We start from the raw sequence: 18,391 nt of genomic DNA, 5'->3' as shown, positions 1-18,391 counted from the left end.
GGAGAGAGAAGAAAATATATTTGATGTAATTATGGTTGAAAAAATTTCAAATTTGATGGAAATTATAAACCCACAGATCCAAGAAACTTAATGAAACCCTTTTAAAAGAAACATGAAGACGAGTACTCCAAGGCACCTCATAATCAAATTGTAAGAAGACATTTGAAGTGGTACTCATTGAGCCAAATACTGAAATAAAATGATCCATCAACCTAGAAATTGATACCCAGCAAAAATAGCTTTCAAAACAAAGGTCAAAACTTTTTTAGACATACATTTTTAAGAAAAAAATGTTTAAAATATAGTGGTTTCATAATATAGATAAAAGTACACTAGGTGACAGCAATAGCACAGAAGTCAGGGTGGGGGAGAAATGGAAGTATACTATTGTAACAGTCCATATTGTATGTTTAGTGGTATAACATCACTTGAGTGGAGACTGTATCAATTTAAAGATGTTTACTGTAAACCCTTTAAACAAAGAAGCCAACAATGGAGAGAAGATGGAATCATTAAAAAAACTGAGTTGATTCAAAAAAGGCAGAAAGGAAGAAAAAAAAACCCAAGAAACTATAGAAAAATAAATAGCAAGATGATAGATTTAATTCTGAACTTACCAATAATCACATTAAATGTAAACAATCTAAATATGCCAAATGAAGAGGTGGAGATTTTCAGACATGATACAAAAGCAAGAAACAGCAATATGATGCCTACAGGCAGTGAACTTCAAATATAAACACCAAATCAGTTAAAAGTAAAAGAATGGAAAACTAACAGTAATCAGAAGTTACTGTCAGATAAAATAGATTTCAGATTAAAGACTATCATCAGAGATAAAGAAGGTAATTTCATCATGGTAAGGAAGATGTAATTCTAAATGTTTATGTCCCTAGTAGCAGAGCTTCAAAATACGCCAAGGAAAAACTGATAGAACTGTGAGGAGAGATTGTAGAGATACCTCCATAAATACAGCAGGATATTTTGATAGCTTCTCTCAATAATTGATTGAACAAGTAGACAAATCAATAAAGATTTAGAAGATTGGAACAACACTGTCAAGCAGCTTGACCCTCTGCCCAGCAACAGTTGAATTCGCATTTAAAAAAAATGTACATGGGCTATTTACCAAACATATGGAACATATTCTGGGACATAAAGTAAGTTTTGATAAATCTGGAAATAATCAAATCATACATATAAAGTATTTTCTGACCATAATAGAATATAAATAAGTCAGTAACAGCAGAAAGATAGCTGAAAATCCCCAAGTATTTGGAAGCCAGATAACACACTTCTAATTAAGTCATGGATCATAGAAGGGAGCAAAATCAAAAATTAGTATTTTGAATGGAACAAAAATGAATTCCCAACTTATTAAAATTAGGACACACAGCAGATCTAGGGGGAAATTTATAACATTGTACATCTATATCGAAAAAGAAAAAAATCTGAAACCAATGGCCTAAATTCCTACCTTTAAGAAACTAGGAAAAAAGGGCTTCTCTGGTGGCGCAGTGGTTGAGAATCCGCCTGCTGATGCAGGGGACATGGGTTCGTGCCCCGGTCCAGGAAGATCCCACATGCCACGGAGCGGCTGGGCCCGTGAGCCATCTGGGCCGCTGATCCTGCGCGTCCGGAGCCTGTGCTCCGCAACAGGAGAGGCCACAACAGTGAGAGGCCCGCGTACCGCAAAAAATAATAATAATAATAATAAAGAAACTAGGAAAAAAAACCCAAAGCAAACAGAAAAAAGGAATTAGTAAAGATTAAATTGAAATCAATGAGGTAGAAAACAGAAAAATAGAGAAAATCAATTAAACAAAAGCTCATTCTTTGATAAAATCAATACAGTTAATAAGTCTATACTCAGACTAATCAAGAAAATAGGATACAAATGGCCAGTATTGGGGATGAGAGAGGTGACATCACTACAGATTCTACAAGTATTAAAATAATAATATGGGAATGCTACATGTTACTGATAATGATATGTTCATTATCTTGATTATGTTGATGACTTTACAGATATATACCTGTGTCAAAACTAACAAAATTGTATGCATTAAATATGTTAATTATACCTCAATAAAGCTATAAAAATTTTAAGTAGCCACACACACATATAAAGAGTAGCTACAGAATTAGACTGTGGAGCAGTATTCTGTAAGTTCCTTAAGGGTTAGAATTGTATTTAAATATCTTCTTTATGGAGCAGGTACAGAGTAAACATTTGACCAATATTTGTTTAATAGAGGAAATGCAAGATACAACTAGCAAGGTAGAACATGGATATATCATTTACCTTCTAAGGATCTAAGTTTCCTAATATGAAAAAATATATTATCTGAAGGTCCTTTTAGCTCTAAAATTCTATAATTTGAAACACAGAGAAAATCTTCTTCATTATTTAATTGCAGGTTTACATTTATTTGGAAAAGCACTCTGTTGAAGTTACAATGTTTAAGAAATAAGCACAATTAATTTAAAAAACTTTGAAAACTGTATGTTACTAAAAATGGAATCCTTTCTTTAGCATCTTTGACATAATACTGACCATCTTTCTGAGTAAAATTCAAAAATTTTCCATTTGTTCTGTTGATATGGTCCTCTCATTTATCCCTCATCTCCTCAGTGTCTCTACTAACAAGTCTGTGCTTCCTTGATCACTTTGTATAAAACAACCACCCCTACTCGCCTGCATTTTATTTCCTTATCCTGCTTTGTTTTGCTCCAAAACTCATCACTGTCTGACATACTATTTCAATATCTTCTCTTACCTCACTAGAAGATAAGGTCCAGGAGGACAAGGACTTTGTCCATTTTGTATACTGTTGTAAGTTTTAGAATAGTGCCTGGCACATAGTACGTGTTCAGTAAATATTTCTTGAATGAGTTGATCAATTGTACTTTAATATCCCTTACATGTTTCCCCCTGCTTGCACAGATTTTCATATCTTAAATCTCCACTCTATAAAAGAGGTGAGCTCCGAATATTGGTAATTTGAGAGATTTCAAAAGGTCTACCTGTTTAAAAACAAACTTTTTTCCAAGCTTCTATCTCTGGATGAGGTTTTTATATCCAGATCACTTCCATGAATAACAAAACAAAATAAAAACAATCTGCTGATGCCTGACACTTTGCAGCATCATCTCATTTAATCTTCCCAACAATTCAAAGTGAGGTGATATACTCACTTTAGTGATAAGGGATCTAAGGCTTAGGGAACTTATATAAAGCATCAGAAGTCACATAAAATTAGATTCAAACCTGTATTTGCCTTATTCTAGAACTTGGGTTTTTAAACATTATGCTCTCTCCCAGTTTCAAATGTATTATTTGTAAAGATAATCGTTAGTTTAATATGAGCACAGATAGGTTGAGCATAGCAACATTTTGAGGGAAAGAGACTTTGGAAGTTTTCTTTGGAGAAAGTAGAGAGCGTGGGAAAGATTTTTGGGACACTTCTAGAGAGGTTTGTGAGTGGAATCTGCGAGGGGAATAATGACTAGTGCAGGGAAAGTATGAAACATTGAAAAATTGGGAAGGTTGGCATTGCCCAAAGGGGATACAAGGAGAGGGAAATAAAAACTGAGTTTTGTGATCTGGAGCATTGGCTGGCAAATTATAGCCAGTAAACGAACTCACTTGGACTTTATAATTGATTAGTCAATAAATGAAAATTATTTCTTATGCTTTAAGTAACATTTTCAAAAATAGTGATATGAACCTTATGCATCATGGATAGGGTATTTTTGAAGGCGTGAGAGAATGGGAGAGGAAAAGAAGGAGAGAGGAGAGGAGGAGAGTGTGTGCATGTTTATTAGATTCTTAAAAATAAATTTATTTATTTATTTATTTATGGTTGCGTTGGGTCTTTGTTGCTGCACGTGGGTTTTCTCTAGTTGTGGCGAGCAGGGGCTACTCTTCATTGCAGTGCGTGGGCTACTCATTGCGGTGGCTTCTTTTGTTGGGAGCATGGGCTCTAGGCACGTGGGCTTTAGTAGTTGTGGCACTCGGGCTTCCGTAGTTGTGGCTCACGGGCACTAGAGCGCAGGCTCAGTAGTTGTGGCTCATGGGCTTAGCTGTTCCGCAGCACGTGGGGTCTTCCTGGACCAGGGATTGAACCCATGTCCCCTGCATTGGCAGGTGGATTCTTAACCACTGCTCCACGAGGGAAGTCCCTATTAGATTTTATATACTTTGTATATAAAGAAAGATTTTATATATTTTATATAAGAAATTAATAAAAGTAATATTTGTTTTATAGTAATTGATACCCATCCTTTTTTTAAAAATTCAATTTATTTAAACTAAAAAAAAAATGCAGCTCCCCTATTTCTCCTATCCACCACTCCCCTGCCTCCTGCAACCACTACTCTGTTCTCTGTATCTGTGAGTTTGGTTTCTTTTTCTCCTTCTTCCTTCTTTCTTCCTTATCCTTTCTCTCTTCTTCCTCCTTCTTCACATTCCACATATCAGAGAGATCGTATGGTGTTTGTCTTTCTCTGACTGAGTAAAATAAGTCAGTTTAGTACCCTCGAGGTTCATCCATGTTGTTGCAAATGGCAAGATTTCACTCTTTTTTATGGCTGAATAATATTCCCCCTCCCACTCTGTGTGTGTGCGTGTGCACCACAATTTATTTTTTCATTCATCCATTGATGGACACTTAGGTTGTTTCCATATCTTGGCTACTGTAAATAATGCTTCATGTATCTTTTTCAGTTAGTGTTTTCATTGAATTCTTTGGATAAATACTCAGAAGTGGAATTGCTGGATCATATGGTAGTTCTATTTTTACTTTTTTGAGGAGCCTCCGTACTGTTTTCCATAGTGGCTGCACCAAGTTACATTCCCACCAACAGTGCACAAGGGTTCCCTTTTCTCCATATCCTCACCAACACTTGTTATTTCTAGTCAGTTTGATAATAGCCATTCTAACAAGTGTGAGGTGATATTTCATTGTGGTTTTAATTTGCATTTCCCTGATGCTGAGCATCTTTTCATGAACCTGTTGGCCATCATATGTCTTCTTCAGAAGAATTTAGATCTTCTGCCCATTTTAAAGTCAGAATGTTTGTTCTTTTGCTGTTGAGTTGTATGAGTTCTTTATATATTTTGGATATTAGCCCCTTATCCGATATGTCATTTGTAATTATTTTCTCCCATTCAGTGGGTTGCCTTTTTATCTTGTTGATGGTTTCCTTTGCTGTGTAGAGCTTTTTAATTTGATATCGCACTTTATTTTTGCTTTTGTTCCCTTTGCTTTTGGTGTCAGATTTTAAAAAATCACCATGACCTATGCTTACCAACTGTGTTTTCTTCTAGGAGTTTTATGGTTTCAGGCCTTACATTCAAGTGTTTAATCCATTTTGAGTTAATTTTTTTGTGTGCTGTAAGATAGTGGTCCAATTTCATTCTTCTGCACGTGGCCATCCTATTTTCCCAGTACCATTTTTTGAAGAGACTGTTCTATCGCCATTGTATATTCATGGCTCCATTATCATAAATCAATTGACCGTGTAGGCATGTGTTTATTTCTGGGCTCTTTTATTCTGTATCATTCTCTATTCTGTTTATATGCCAATACCTTACTGTTTTGATTACTACAGCTTTGAAATATAGTTTGAAGCCAGGAAGTGTGATGCCCATCCTCTTTTGGGTTGGTAGGTTTATATATTTCTAAGTCATTCAGATTGTATTTATAATGCTTATCTTAAGCCAAGGGGGCAAACCCTATCAAGCTCAATTTGTAACAGCAAAACTATTATACTTTCCTTAAGTCAACTAGAAATTGTGTTGGAAATAGCTAAACACTATTTTGTACCATTTTTGTTTTCATGGTTCCTTGTGGTCAGTCTTTAATAGTTGAAGATTGTTCATTTGTCATTTGTCTATGAGGTGAGGCCACTGACAATCCTTGTGTTTAATTTACACTCTTATTGTTAACATAAGAACACAGTTTACAACTTCCGTTTTACTGATTTAAAACAATTTTATGGAGATCCACTTTGTTGGCATAACTAAGCTTTTGGCCAGGACTTGGGTTTGGATTCTTTCCATATACATCTTAGTAATATACTTTGTGTTTCGTATGACATGTTCTAGGGGAGCTTCTTTAATCCAGATTTATTGTGTGTTCTGATGCTTGCTTTTAGAGGAATTAATTTTTTTATAGGGAGTCTATATCCCATACAGGATGATTATATTTTTAGGAGCTTTTCTTATTGATTACAGTTGGTTGACAACTGGACTGTATTTTATATTTTTAAAGTCTGGTCATCTTGATATAATAGTTAATAAGCTTTATGATTTTTCTGCTGACTTCACTATTTAAAAGCCATTATCTCTGTTCTTAGGTTACTTGCTTCTTGAGGAATTCTTAGATATAATTTTTTAAATAGGCTATTCCTTTTTGAACCCTGTTACCCTCTACCCAGCCTATATACATGTGTATATATATATATATATATATATATATATATATGTATATATATATATAGTGTTTTATATATATATATATGTACACACATACATATTTTATAATGTTTATAATTTTATTTATTATATGTGTGTGTAAATATACAGACTTATTGTTGCCTTGATATGACTTATTTGAAAGGTAGAGAATGTGATATGTGTATGACTAGCTTCGTACATCTTTTAATTGTTTCAGGTACAAGATTTAATAGTGGGTATTTTGCTTTCTAATACACACAAATGATGATGTCAGTGTTCTTTTGTAAGTAACGTATTTTCTCCTTGTTATAGGTCCTTTTATTCTGCATCACAGCTGCCATGTACATGTTCTTTTTCAGGTATGTTCTGTTATACCTATTTATTTTAATAGAAAAAAATACTCTTCCTTTGTAATTTTTAAATCAACCGTGTAACTGAAGTGTTTTCTAAATTATTATGCCCCACAAGTGACATGAATTTTTGTTTGCTTTGTTTTATTTTCTAGAGTGGTTAGAGATTAGTCACTGCTCCTTAGTGAATAGAGAAAGAGAGGGAAGGAAGATGTGATTTTTCACATTATGCTTATAAGTTCATCTTGGAAAGCTGAATATGTAAATTAATAGTCCTCAGATCTTGAAAGGTGAATTTCTGTTTATTGTGGACCTGATTTTAGATATTCTTTGCTCACCTTATAAAACAATCAACATTTTAAATTTAAATGAGAAAAAAGTGATGGTAGGGCTTAATCTAGGTCTTTTACGAACGTAGCCTAGCATACTAATCACTGTCTGTAAAATATTGTTAGTCCATTATGTCAGAGTTGCATTTTTCATTGATACTGAGACTCTGAGGAATGTGGGGGAGTGTTAGGATGGCTCAGAATTTTAATGCCAGTAAAAATGGTGCCTGTCATTATCATACAAACACAACAGTATGGGAGTTGGATTTTTGATTAGGAAGAGCCCATTCCTTCATTATCGTCATTTTCTGTAATACCAGTAATTCCTATTTGTTTCACTCTTATTACACTCATTTGAATAGACTCTTTCTTGATTTTTCTGGATATAAGCAGAATTCAATCACAGCAGGAAGTTCTAGGCTTTTAAAATTAAAATTTGAACTTGATTGACAAAGACAGTTATGGATTTTAGTAAGATATATTTAGTAGATATCTTTATCTTTTTTTGTTTAACCTAAATAAGGGAATTCAACCATAGCAGAATGTTTAAACAACTAATTTCCTGTCAGAACATTCTAATAAATACTTGATAAGCACAATGATATAATTTGAACTTCCTTTAACTATAAAAAATGTTATTTGCAAATATAAAATGATGATGGTGCTGTAATTTTACTTGTAAGGGACAGACAAGCTGTTAGAAGGAAGAAAATGGATGAAGTTTTTAAGGTGGGAAGGACGTATTCATGATGAAGTGCATAGTATTCTATGTCAGTTATTAGCGACTGAAAAATTGTTGCAGCTCTCTGGGGGTCTTTGTGAAATTGTATGACCTACCATTTTTAATATACTTTCATATACACCTTACAACTCCTGTAGTCTCTTTCGTATATTCTAGCAATTTAGGGGTGTGGTAGGGGAGTTAAGAACAATGACCTTTCATTTCATCAATTTCCAAAGATTTCTTAATTGTATTCAGACACATTATTAGGACAGTATTGCAAAAAGTTCAAGGACTTACCTTTATGCTGTCTAACCTGAAGATAAAGCATACCTAGCGGGAGAAATGTAAAAAAAAAATTAAAACTTAGAAACATATCTTTTGTTGGCATGCACAGGAGGGAAGCACAGTATCAAATAAAATTTTTTTTGTGTGTGAAAATTCCTAAAAGACCAGGTAGTTAAGTGAAATAGTCCTTCCCAATATAGCACTTATAGCATATTTGATCAACATTTAGCATTTCTTAGACATCAGAAGTTTTTGAGGTTTAAAAAACAAATTGTCTTGAATATAGTGATAATGCCCAATGTTAGGCATGGTCCTAGGATATTATACTTTGAAAACTGCTGCCATCAAACTAGTATTTTTGGTGTAGAAAGAAAATCAACCCTATAAATATGTATTTTGGTGCAGAGCTACGGAACCTTTTCCTGTTTCAGTCACAGAGTCTAGGTTAAAAACAACAATTTAAAATACTTTCCAGAAGGCTCAATACAAGGTTTTAGTGCCAAGATAAACATTTTCAATTTTCTGAGGAAAGAGGTTGTTTTTCTCCAAAAAGAAGCACTATCACCAAATTCCTAGTGTTCTTGGCAGAAGTTAGTTTGAATAACTCAACAAAAGAGGTTTGGTAAATGGTAAAATAAAACCATTTATAAAGTACTGCAACAGAAGAAAACAATGTTATATGTTTGTCTGAACTCTAGCAAGTGTTTAGAATGAACAATAGCAGTTAGCAAGTCTAATTCCATTAGAATATTTTATTTTTAAAATTCAAACTTTATTTTAAGTATATTGTAGATATTTGAGGACACATTAACAATTATTTTAATTCTAATTGCATAAAATTAGATCAGTAAATATCAAATGATATTGTCCCTATGACTCCATTTATAGTAACCTTCTTTAAGAAGAGGATAAGGGAAACATTTTATGTTAGAAATGTCCACTTGTGTTTTTATCCTAACCCATAAATGGGAAAAAGGGAAATGAGAACCCCCTTTCAATAGAGAGAAAAATGTGCCAATTTTATTTTTTTAAAGAAAGAACTTGAGGAAGTAGTTCCATAAGTATTTTCTAAAAGTGACATAGGATGTGATGGTTATAGTATGAATTTACTCAAAAAGCAACACAATGTTCAGAGTATTGAAACCATGGTTATTAAAATGTGTAATGAAAATGTCTTACTTTTGCATAGCTCTTAATAGCTCTTAATAGTTATTTTATAGGTATAGTTCTTTTCACATACATTATCTCATACATGGTGGTCTTGATTTTTAATCTGTATGCCAAAAATCTGGCTTATATTCAAATGGAATCCTGGGAACACTTCAGAGGCTTGGGTGGAGGAAAGGTAATATGTGAAGAGAAAGTTTTTTTCAGTTTTTTATTCCAGTTCTTAGCCAGCTGGCCATCTGGCCATCCAGCCATCCAGCTGTCTATTGATATAAATTGGGGTACAATATTTTGAAGACTGTTTTGAAAGAAAAAGGCTCTCTGTTCAACCCCAGTGGGCACTCTTCATAATGGTTCTGCCTCCTTTGTTTAAGCATTTTATTATTTTGTATGTTATTGTTATAGCTTTGCCTTAGGGCATGTCTGTCACTATCAGTTCAGGCCAAGCAGGAGTCATAGCTGAAAAGTTGATAGAATATTTTGTCTAATGCATCTCTTTAAAACATTTCTTTACTTCCAAGTGTGTATTTATGGGTAAAGCAGCCTAAGTTTTTTTTTTTTTTTTGAGTAAAAGGATTCATCATAATTATTGATTCAGGCTTGCTTAGGATCTTCCCAACAGTCATGTGGAGAAAAGAAATGAGTTTCTTTTGAACCACCAGCTCTTTTTTGTTTTAACTGAGAAGCAAAGGAAAGAATCAACAATAACACAGACACTACAACAAAACTGTTACACTTAATCCTGCTCATAAAAAAACAATGAAACATGCAACCCTTTTAAACATTATTTTATTGGTTTTATTTTCAGCATTAGTGATCTATGTATGAAAAACACTAATATTTTAGAAAAATGAAATAATTGAGCTTCATTTTTCTTTAATTTAAAATAGTATCATAAAGTGTATTACGACAACTTTGATCCCGTCTTAGTGAGTGCCTAGCTAGAAATTCTTTCCGCCTGCCTGTGCAAAGGCAGCAAACAGTTTGTTTAAACATGTAGATTGAAAGGCTCAGACTTGTCATAGTAGATAATCTACAGACTATATATGACTGATTCACAATAGACCTACCTTAATCTGCCATAAACATTGGAAAGCATTGGATTTTTAGTTAGAAACCAGTGCAAATTAAAGTTTATTGTAGTTGTGTTTTATACATATATTTTTTAATACATATTTAGAAACAGTATTGATGACTGCTACTCCATGAATTTGTACTATTCTGTGAAGGCAAAAAGAATAAACTATTTCATTAGTTTCAACATATGTAGTGTTGTTGTTGTTCTTTTTTAATTTACGAAAATGACACTATTTATTGGCTGGACAACCTGTAGTTCTCGAGTGAAAGACATTTATGATTGTCCTTGAATCTGTTTACATGAACTTAGTATCTTTGAAATAACAAAAAGTAAAGACCTTTTGATCTGGGTCTTTCAGCCATTTACTCATTTTTAAAAAATCCTTTATAAATATCAGTTAGGTTCTATTTTTTAAAGTATTGCCTAAAACTACACAAAAGTCCAGTCTAGAAAATTATATATGGCATTTGGAGTTTAAAAGTTTTCTTCAGGTTTGGGAGAGTGTGCCCTAAATAATTAGATTTTTAGTTCAAGGAGATTACTTCCAGCAATGCAGAGAATGAATGAGGCGTTTGGAGGGGGCATAATAACAGGTAATGGGAGGACACTGCTGCAGTTGTTCAGGAGAGAAATGGTGAGGACATGACTGAGGGTTATGGTAATGACATGATGAAGAGTTGATTTATCTAAGACAGGAGGATTGCTGCTTGGATGAAGAAAAGCAAAACACTAGAAGGTGAGCAAATTAGAAAATGTGTGGAAATTACATACAGGTTTAGCAAAGACTGAGATTGAGTTGCTTTTAGGACGTTCACATAGAGAAATACAGATATCATTTGTATATTTGGAGTTCAGGAGGTAAATAGAGGCTATTCTTGATTGTCACACTAGCAGTTTGATGTTGGACAAATTATACAACTTCTCTATACCTCAGCTTCTTCATTATTAAAAAGTGTAAATTGCTATATGGACCTCATAGGTAGGATTGTGAGAATTACATAAGAAACAACATCTTTCCAACTTTTTTGGATGTCACCCAAAATAAGAACTACCTTTATTTTTTGTGACCACGCCGTGCGACATGCAGGATCTTAGTTCCCTGACCAGGGAATCGAACCCGTGCCACCTGCATTGGAAGCGTGGAGTCTTAACCACTGGACCTCCAGGGAAGTCCCAGAACTACCTTTTCTATTGTGACTATTCATGCAGACCCATAAATTTCCCAGAATAGTATGTAACCTTGCTACGTATAATACATTTGGATATTTTCTATTCTAATTTATTTCATTTATTTAAAAAGCTATTTTGGGCTTCCCTGGTGGTGCAGTGGTTAAGAGTCCTCCTGCCAGTGCAGGGGACACGGGTTCGAGCCCTGATCCGGGAAGATCCCACATGCCGCGGAGCAACTAAGCCTGTGCGCCACAACTACTGAGCCCACGCTCTAGAACCCGCAAGCCACAACTACTGAGCCCATGTGCCACAACTACTGAAGCCCGCCCGCCTAGAGCCCGTGCTCCACAACAGGAGAAGCCACCGCAATGAGAAGCCCGCGCACCACAACGAAGAGTAGCCCCCGCTCGCCGCAACTAGAGAAAGCCTGCGCACAGCAACGAAGACCCACCGCAGCCAAATTAAAAAAAAAAAAAAAAGTATTAAAAAGCTGTTTCGACCCACTAATGGGTAACAACCAGCCATGTGAAAAACTACTGGACTCATACATGTGAGCACCTAGCATGGTGATTATTATCTTAGCAAAAAAATAGACTTGCGAGTAGTGATTGTTTTTAAACTAGGAAAGAAAGTTAATTAAAATAGAGAACTTGAGGAATGAAATTATATTTAGTGTTAATGCTGTAGACATATGCAGGTAAGGGTTAAGAGCTGTTTCTTTGCTCTAGCAACCTGGTGATCAGTGGTAACCTGCTAGAGAAACTTCTGTAGTTGAGTTGTGATAGTAGATTGAGAAATAAATGTGACATGTTGTATACCATAAAATACAATTATATTTGTCAATTATTTCTTAATAAACTTGGGGAAATTTTTTTTAATAAATAAAAGAAAATGTAAAAAAGTGTGAGATGTGGAAGTAGAATGAGTATAATAAACTCTAAAAGTTTGAGAGGAGAAAGATAGGGCAAGTTGTTATAGGATTAAGGGTTTTCTTTTTGTATTATTCCTTCTTTTCTTTGTTTATTTACTTACTTAGACAAGAGAGACTAAGTGGTTAAGAGAAGGTTGCACAAGCAAGAGAGATTGACAAGTTGGAGAATGGGAAAGAAAAGAGAAATGGTCTAAGATTCAGTCCAAAATGTCTACCTGCATGGTTAGATTGTTAAGCCTACTTATCTGGAAGAGATCATGATAAATGATTAAGAGGAAATTGAAGCTTTGTTTGAAAGCCTTGGACACACAGTTTAAGTGAAAGAGGACTGATATATAGAAAAGGTAGAAAGTAGAAAAATCTAATGTCTTTCGCTTCCTAAGTTCATCGTCATTCTTAAAAGGTGAGTTTTTAATGAGTTGACATGGGCTTGTGAAAGCAATATTCCTCAGAAAATATATGCAGGTGGAACAAGGTACTAATGTAGTTGGCACCCAAAACCAGTCAGCTTACTAAAAAAATGCAAAATCTGTCCTATGAAAAGAGAAGGTAAAGAGAATGTTAGGACTGTTGCTTTCTTCAAAGCAAACAGAAAAGGTGAGAAAACATAGGTTCATAAACGGTGTGAATCACTTCCTCCAAGAATGCAAGGCTTATTACCAGGTCACATGACTGTAATGTGAGGTTTTTTTTGAGGGGAGAACATTATTCTGCCCGTTGGGTGAATGTTCTCCATCTATGGATGAAAGTTGTGGCAAGTCTGTTTTCACTTTTTGCCTGCGAGCCTTTGAGGTACTTGGGCCTAGATAAAGAAATGGCTCCGAAAGTTTTAACATATATAAATGTTTATTGAGTTTAGTAGAAGGCAAAGGGAAATATTGTATGGAGAAATGATATGCACTTAAAATGCAACTACTAAGGTAAGAACTTAATGGGACACAATCATGTCAGAAGTGGTCAGCTGCCTTTCAAAAACTTGTTGCAGTTTTATTTTCATGAATAACAATGACATTTATTGCTGAACATAGAAAGCTCTTAGACTGGACTTTTGCTAATAAAAACGCTCAGATTGGAAGCAGTTAAGTTTAACTCCTTGTTTTACCAGTTATGAGGAATGCTATAATTCACTGTTTTCTTCACGCCTGACTCTGTTTCCATTATTTTCTACTGTTGGAGTTTTCCTGGAGCTAATCAAGGGGCACTCTAGGGTAGCAGAGTTGGTTAAAGGCATGCACTCTTGAGCCAGACTGTGTTGGTTCAAACCCTCTCCATCTAACTTCTTTGTGATATTGGGTTAGGTGCTCAGCCTCTCTGTGCCTCAGGTTTCTCATCTTAAAGTGGGGATAATAACAGTACTCACCTCATGGGATTACTGTGAGTATTAAATGACTGCCACATTGTAAGCTCTCAATAAAATTAGTTGTTTTTATTATTTAACTCTGAGCTGTAAAGGTCACATATTGTTTGATTCCATTTATATGAAATGTCCAGAATAGGCAAATCCATAGAGATAGAAAGTAGATTTGTGTTGCCTGTGGCTAGGAGACTTTTGGGGAATGGGGAATGACTACGAATTGTTTTTTTTTTTTTAAACGGTGATGAAAATGTTCAAAAAGTAATTACGACGTTGGCTACACAGGCCTGTGAATATATTAAAAGTCATTGAATGATACACTTTAAATAGTGAGTTGTATATGAATTATATCAATTAAGCTGTTATAAAACTCTGATCTGGAAATAGATCTTTATTGCCCAGCGGCATGGTGTTTCTGTGTTATCACCATTTAACATTCCTCTGGTTGCCACATCTCAGGGATGCTACTGTGTTTTTGTGGGCACATAGGCATTTCTTGAGAGAGAACCCCAGGAAACTTAACTTCTTCTCAAGTGTATTTGAAGGAGGAGTGTTCCCATGGAGAATGACGGACAAGTGCACCACAAAGCTTGCCAGCTTTCTTTCCAGAATTGTCAGAACTGCCGTTTAAAATATGCATACTCTTAGGTCTGAGACACTACACTTTAGAATTAGAAGGGAAGTAATGAGGAAGCTTACAGTAGATGCCACAAGTTTATATGAGATTGTTATTACAACATTGTCCTAATAAGATGGAAATTTGTCTTTGATACTTATGAGTTAGGGTGTTTTTTACTTGGTAATAATATTTGAAAAGTACAGTTTAAAAAAAGTTTTATAGGACTGCCAACGAAGACTAATTTCAGAAATATCTGCGGATATGGTATAATATCAAATGTCCTTATTAGGTGGAGAAAAACAAGATTGAAAAATGGAGATATATTTATTTATCTGAAAAGTTTAGGCTTTTAGTGAATATATTCTCAAGTATCAGTCTAATGCATTACTGCTGATCAAACTGAAAAGTCATCAATTGCCATTTAAAGACTGTGATCATCAGAATGCCCTTTAAATATCTATGAAGTCCACTGCTAATACATTCCAATTGAGTTTGAATGGAAATTACATTTACAGTCTTTGGAAATATAAATTATCAGTTCACAACCTGATTACTATATTTTGAGTATGTATTTCATAGATTGTATTTGATTATATAGTGATATTGATTATATTTTGAAGAAGAATTTTGCTGTATTTTCTGTTTATTTTGGGGAAAGTGTTTCAAAATCACTGTCCTTTTCATGGAAATTTATTGAAATGAATCGAAGGACGTAGAAGGAAATATTAATATTCATATAATACATCATATTTTTCCTTTTTCATGATCTAATCTAGATTTTTTTCAAAAAATCACAGTTAGCAAAAATTGGAAATATTTGAATTTATTCCAATCTGTATCCTTGAAACTTCAAATAAAATATCCATGTATGAATCCTACTTTTCATGCTGTACTGGTTCAGTGACAGCTTACTAGAAGAGGAAGTGTATCACAGCTGCCCTGAGCTGAAATTCACAGTAAAACAATATTTTTCCACCATTATCAATTTTCAGCACAGATTCTGTTTCTAATGTGTGACTGAGTCACTGAACCAGGAAGGTGTTTACCTGCAAGGTGAACTAGTGTAAATGGGAGATGCTTTTAACTTCTAAAATTTCAGCCGGAGTCTTCCCTAGAGAAAGGAAAAAGTGGGTCTCCTCCCTTTTTTATATTCTCTTGTCAATCACAAAGCCTCTTTGTACTGGTGGGGCCTTGATGGTGACTGAGTGCTGGCTGTTTGTCATGTTCTTGTCATCCTAAAATAAAAGAAGAACATAGCTTTGGGTTCTCAAGCCTTAGAGAATAAGTTGCTTGTGGCAGCCCAGGACCTCTGAATCCAAGCTGCCCTGGAATGCCTCTGAAGAGATTTGTTCACTGAAATGGAGTATGTAATTCTTACGGTTTTGAGCTCGTTGGGCATGTTCAGAAGAATAATGATATTCAGAATTAGATGATGGAGAGCAGTTGAGCTCATCACATTGATTTCTTCTATCACAAAAACATCAAGCTCTAATATTAGCACAGTTGCTATCCTGACTTCTGTTTCTTGCTTGAGTGTTAAAAAAATGCTTTTGGAATTGGATAATTCCCAATCCTGATATTTTGGACAAACCTTCCTTGCAGGGTGTCATTATAGGATATTTTCAGGGATTCTTATGAAAGATGAGACTCTCCTCACCTCATCTTGTAAAATCACCAGCAACTTCTACGGGTATGAAACATGTAGGGAGATTTATTACAGCAGGCCAACCGAATTGAAATTACTTGAGTCCTGAGAATTTAAAGATCATTGAAGTTTTTGATCACTTTATTGAAGTTATTATCTGTTTCTTTTGGATTTTAGCTTACATCTCTCATAGTCTTTTATTACATTTTAATGATTAGAAGAACTGTGTGAATGAAGGTGATGTGGACTGATGTGGCTTTCACCTTGAAAGAATATAGGCCTTAAAAAATTGTATTACTTTTTTCCTTATTTGGAAAAGCAGAAATAGTATCTATAAGGATGAAAAAGAAAGGTTTTGTTATCAAATGAAACATTTCTTTTTACCGATTCCGAAGTATGCACTTGTTAATGTTCAAGACATATGGACTGTTACAAGTGTAAATATCTGATGTAAGGGCTCTAAAGGAGTTCTCAAACTTTAGTGTGCATGCAGATCATTTGGGGAATCTTACTAAAAATGCAGATTATGATTCAGTAGGTCTGGGCGGGGTGTTAGCTTCTGCATTTCTCGGTTCCCCGGTGATGCCAGGGCTGCTGGACCTGGGGTCACACTCTGAGTAGCAAAGCTGTGAGTCACATCAAGAAATAAATAATAAAATTTTCCTTAAAACCTGTAACTAAAAAAAAAAAAAAATCCAGAGAATTTAATCCTTCTGCCTCTCTTGATAACCAATTCTAGTAGTTCACAGCATGAAGAGTCAGGACATTTTCCCCGAATATCCCAAATCTCTGATAAAAGGGAATGGGCTCACCCTAAAGGCCTTTTCTCACTTGAAATAGAAAACAGCTATTCATATAATCACTTTAGATGCTTAAAGATTATTAGGTCTCCTTTTCTCCCTCTTAACTTTCTTCTCAGCATCAACTTCTTTCAGAATTTTAAGATGTAGTTTACTTTTTTACCCCAATTTTAACTGCTCATTATCTACATAGGGTAAAAATGATGAGTCTGTTATTTAATAGGTGAATTGATGAGAGACTTTTCTGATCTAAAAGTTAACAAGTCTCCTTTTTAAAAATAATTTGTTAATTGTACAAGTAATACACTGCTAAGTTCTTTCAAAAAATTCAAATAACATCAAAGTGTATATAGTAAAAAGTGAAAGTTCTTTCCCCCTTTATCCAACTCCCTCTTCCTGCTTCTTTTTTCATTCAAAACTATCTTGACATTTTGGCATATATCCTTCTGGAATTTTTTTCTATACATATCTATGTACCTATGTCTTTATTTATTTTTTACAATAGGATCACATATTATGTATTTTCTGCAGTACTTCTCTATTTAATAATGTATCTTAGGGTTCTGTTTATATGTCACTATATGAATCTACCTCATTGTTTTTAGGTGCTGCAAAAAATTATAAATCTATAAGTAATACTTGAAGCCCTATTAACGTTTATACTGTTTGTAGTTTTTCACTATTACAAACTGTACAACTGTGAACATTCTTTTAAAAATATCTTTGTGTGCATATTCCATTGTTTCCATAGGCTGGATAGTTACCTACAAATGGATTCTCTGGGTCAGATATACTGGATGTATTTAATTTTGATAAATACTGCCAGATAGTCCTCCATAAAAGGCACTACCAATCTACTTTCCCTCCGAGAGTGCTTGTTGACTCCCAATCTTAGTTCATGTCAGTGATTTTTACCTTGTCAGTCAAATAATCTAAAAGGTAATGCCTCATTTTTGCCTTACTTTGTACTTCCCTGATGCCTAGTGATGTGGAACGTCTTTTCATTGGTTTATTAGTTGTTTTGATTTCATGCCCTCTACCCATTATTTATTTTTTAATTTTTTGCACTATTTGTAGGAGCTATATGCTCCTATAGATTTATATGCTATTAATATTTATTTTTTCCTGTTATATTGTTGTGTCAGTTGGCAGTTACGTAAACAACAACTGTAAAATTATAGTGACATATAACAAACAAGTTGGCTGGGTCAGCTCTGTGCCCCATTGCAGGTCTGTGAGTCAGGGCAGTTCTGCTTTGCATGTATTCATACTGGTGTCCAAGCTGAGGAGACAAAAGCTATTTAGGGTAAGCTGTCCTCATGGCAATGGCATGAGATTTGTATTTTACTAACAGCATCTCCAAGATACTCATACATGTGTACTTTAAGTACTTCATTTCACCCTAGCACAGACAAATATCTGCTCATTTACCAAGGCATTTTGTTTGAGTTGGAGTTCCCCAGCTGGGGTTCTGAG

General features: G+C 34.5%; 1 protein-coding gene across 2 annotated transcripts in view; it reads left to right on the top strand.

The window, feature by feature from the left end:
- TMEM135 (transmembrane protein 135) overlaps positions 1-18,391 on the top strand; it is a 245,819-nt gene that overhangs the window by 165,557 nt on the left and 61,871 nt on the right. For both annotated transcript variants that reach the window (XM_082627651.1, XM_082627650.1), the window contains exon 6: positions 6,776-6,822. In XM_082627651.1, coding sequence (XP_082483777.1) covers positions 6,776-6,822 — 47 coding nt within the window. The remainder of the gene's footprint in view (positions 1-6,775; positions 6,823-18,391) is intronic.

This window comes from Mesoplodon mirus, assembly GCF_964341445.2.
Source record: "Mesoplodon mirus genome assembly, chromosome: 7".
NCBI lineage: Eukaryota > Metazoa > Chordata > Mammalia > Artiodactyla > Ziphiidae > Mesoplodon > Mesoplodon mirus.
The sequence above is the reverse complement of the archived record's forward strand: the minus strand, read 5'-3'. Positions and strand labels throughout refer to the sequence as shown.